General features: G+C 34.6%; 1 protein-coding gene across 1 annotated transcript in view; it reads left to right on the forward strand.

Annotated features, from left to right (window-relative positions):
- The window catches only part of LOC109829967 (uncharacterized protein At4g08330, chloroplastic-like), a 2240-nt gene extending 444 nt beyond the window's left edge, over positions 1 to 1796 (forward strand). The window contains exon 2 of the mRNA XM_020397079.1: positions 1122 to 1796. Within this exon, the coding sequence (XP_020252668.1) occupies positions 1122 to 1515 (394 nt within the window). The 3' untranslated portion in view covers positions 1516 to 1796. The remainder of the gene's footprint in view (positions 1 to 1121) is intronic.

Here is a 1898-nt window from a genome sequence, read left to right on the forward strand (position 1 = left end):
ACAGTTCAATTTGAAGGTTTTCAATTTTATCTGAACAATTTAGGTTCGACATTCAAAACCCATGAGTGAAAACAAAAGATTGGGTGCTAATTATTATAAAATTTTGTGGGCAATTTCAGTTCTCAGAAATTGATCTCTTTCTTTTTCTGCTTCTCTTGAGTGATTTGGGTCCTGTCTCCTGCCATTTGCAATTAAGGGTTCATAGTTCTAATTATATTAGAAATGTATCACAACTGTCTAAATTTGAATTTAGATGGTTGTGATTGAGAAAATAGTCTCTCCACTGCCAAAATCACGGTAAAGGTGATCCAAATCCCTAATTATTGGGAAGCTGGTGCATTCCCTAATGGAGTTGGTCATTGTTTCACCTAATCTACGCCTAACACTTTGAAGTGTCCATTTATGTGATAAAGAAAACATTTGTTGACCAATACAAGCATAGATGCCCTTGAACTCTACAAAGGGAGGATGAATTCTCAATCATTATCTTTGATTACTCAGTTCATAAATTTTTAACAACATTGGGGCTGTTTCACACACAACTACCTTAAACCTTTTGGTGTTAAAGAAAACTACCATGAACATTTTTCACTAAACTACCATGCCTAATGATAGTTTAGGGAAAGTTGCTATGTGCTTCACGTGTGACATATTTTGAACAAATTTTGACCCTTATTCTATATAAATACACACACACACACACACATATGTATATATAGATACCTATACATACATACACACACACATACATATACATACACATATGTATACATATGTGATATGTGTGTGTGTGTGTCTGTGTGTATAGCCTTATGAACTTTGTGGGTTGATAGATACAAGGATAAGTTAGACCTTTTAACCAAGATGTTAACATCATTAACAACATTTTTCAATAGTTTGTGATATCTTTCTGTAGTTTTGAAAGTTCATAGTGTTTTTTTTCTAATAAAAATAGTTTACAGTAGTTTTGTGCAAAGTTCCCCATCATGGTTGTTTTTTTGAAGTTTGACCAATTTTTAATTCATCTACCTTTCTAGCACAGTCCTTAATCATGACTTTCTATGATCTTCTCAAAACCTTAATTGATCCTCCAAATGGTAACGTTTATGCCGCTCTTGCAGTTGTGGGTCTTGTGGGTATGAACTAAATCTCAACTCATCGAATCGAAACACCACAAATCTTGGATCCAAGTATAAAAAATCAATTAAAAAGGGGGTTGTGTCATTTTACTCGGTAGATGAGAGTCGTTTCTCACAAACCGATGAGTTGAAATGCCTACCATACTTCACTTCCAAGAACTCATGGGGACTTTTCAGGAGGAGAACGAAGCTTCTTTGTCGAAAATGTGGAAATTATATTGGTAGCTGTTATGAAGAGAGCTCATCTCCGATTGTCTCAGATAATTCAGACTCAAGCTCCGGAAATGGTGTTGGAGGTTCAAAGAAGTATAATATCAGGATCAGTGCGCTTCAGCCATTCTCAGATGTTTCAGGTGCTCCTTTATTCACTTCTTGATGGTTAGCTTAAGATTTGGAAAATGATTGGGGAAGATAGATGATGAAAAAATGGCCTGAGTGTTGATGTTCATTGTAAACTTGTACAAAATGTCAGTTTCAAATTTGGTTGATAGGATGTGAAGATCTACAGTGATTGAAGTTATGCCAAGATCATTTTGTTGTGTGCAATGTGTTGAATATGAAAATAAGTCCTCTTGTGTAATTGGTTATGTGTATGTGTAGCTCTTCATTTGCAAAAAAAACTATCGAATGGAAATTTTATCTATTCTTACTGGTATACATTAATTCTTTGATATTTGTGAAAGAGTTCTGCTAGATTTTCTCAAATCGCCTTCCGTGTTGAACCAGAAAGCGCTATATAGAAAAAGAACAATCATATAG

This window comes from Asparagus officinalis, chromosome 2 (assembly GCF_001876935.1).
Source record: "Asparagus officinalis chromosome 2, Aspof.V1, whole genome shotgun sequence".
Lineage (NCBI taxonomy): Eukaryota > Viridiplantae > Streptophyta > Magnoliopsida > Asparagales > Asparagaceae > Asparagus > Asparagus officinalis.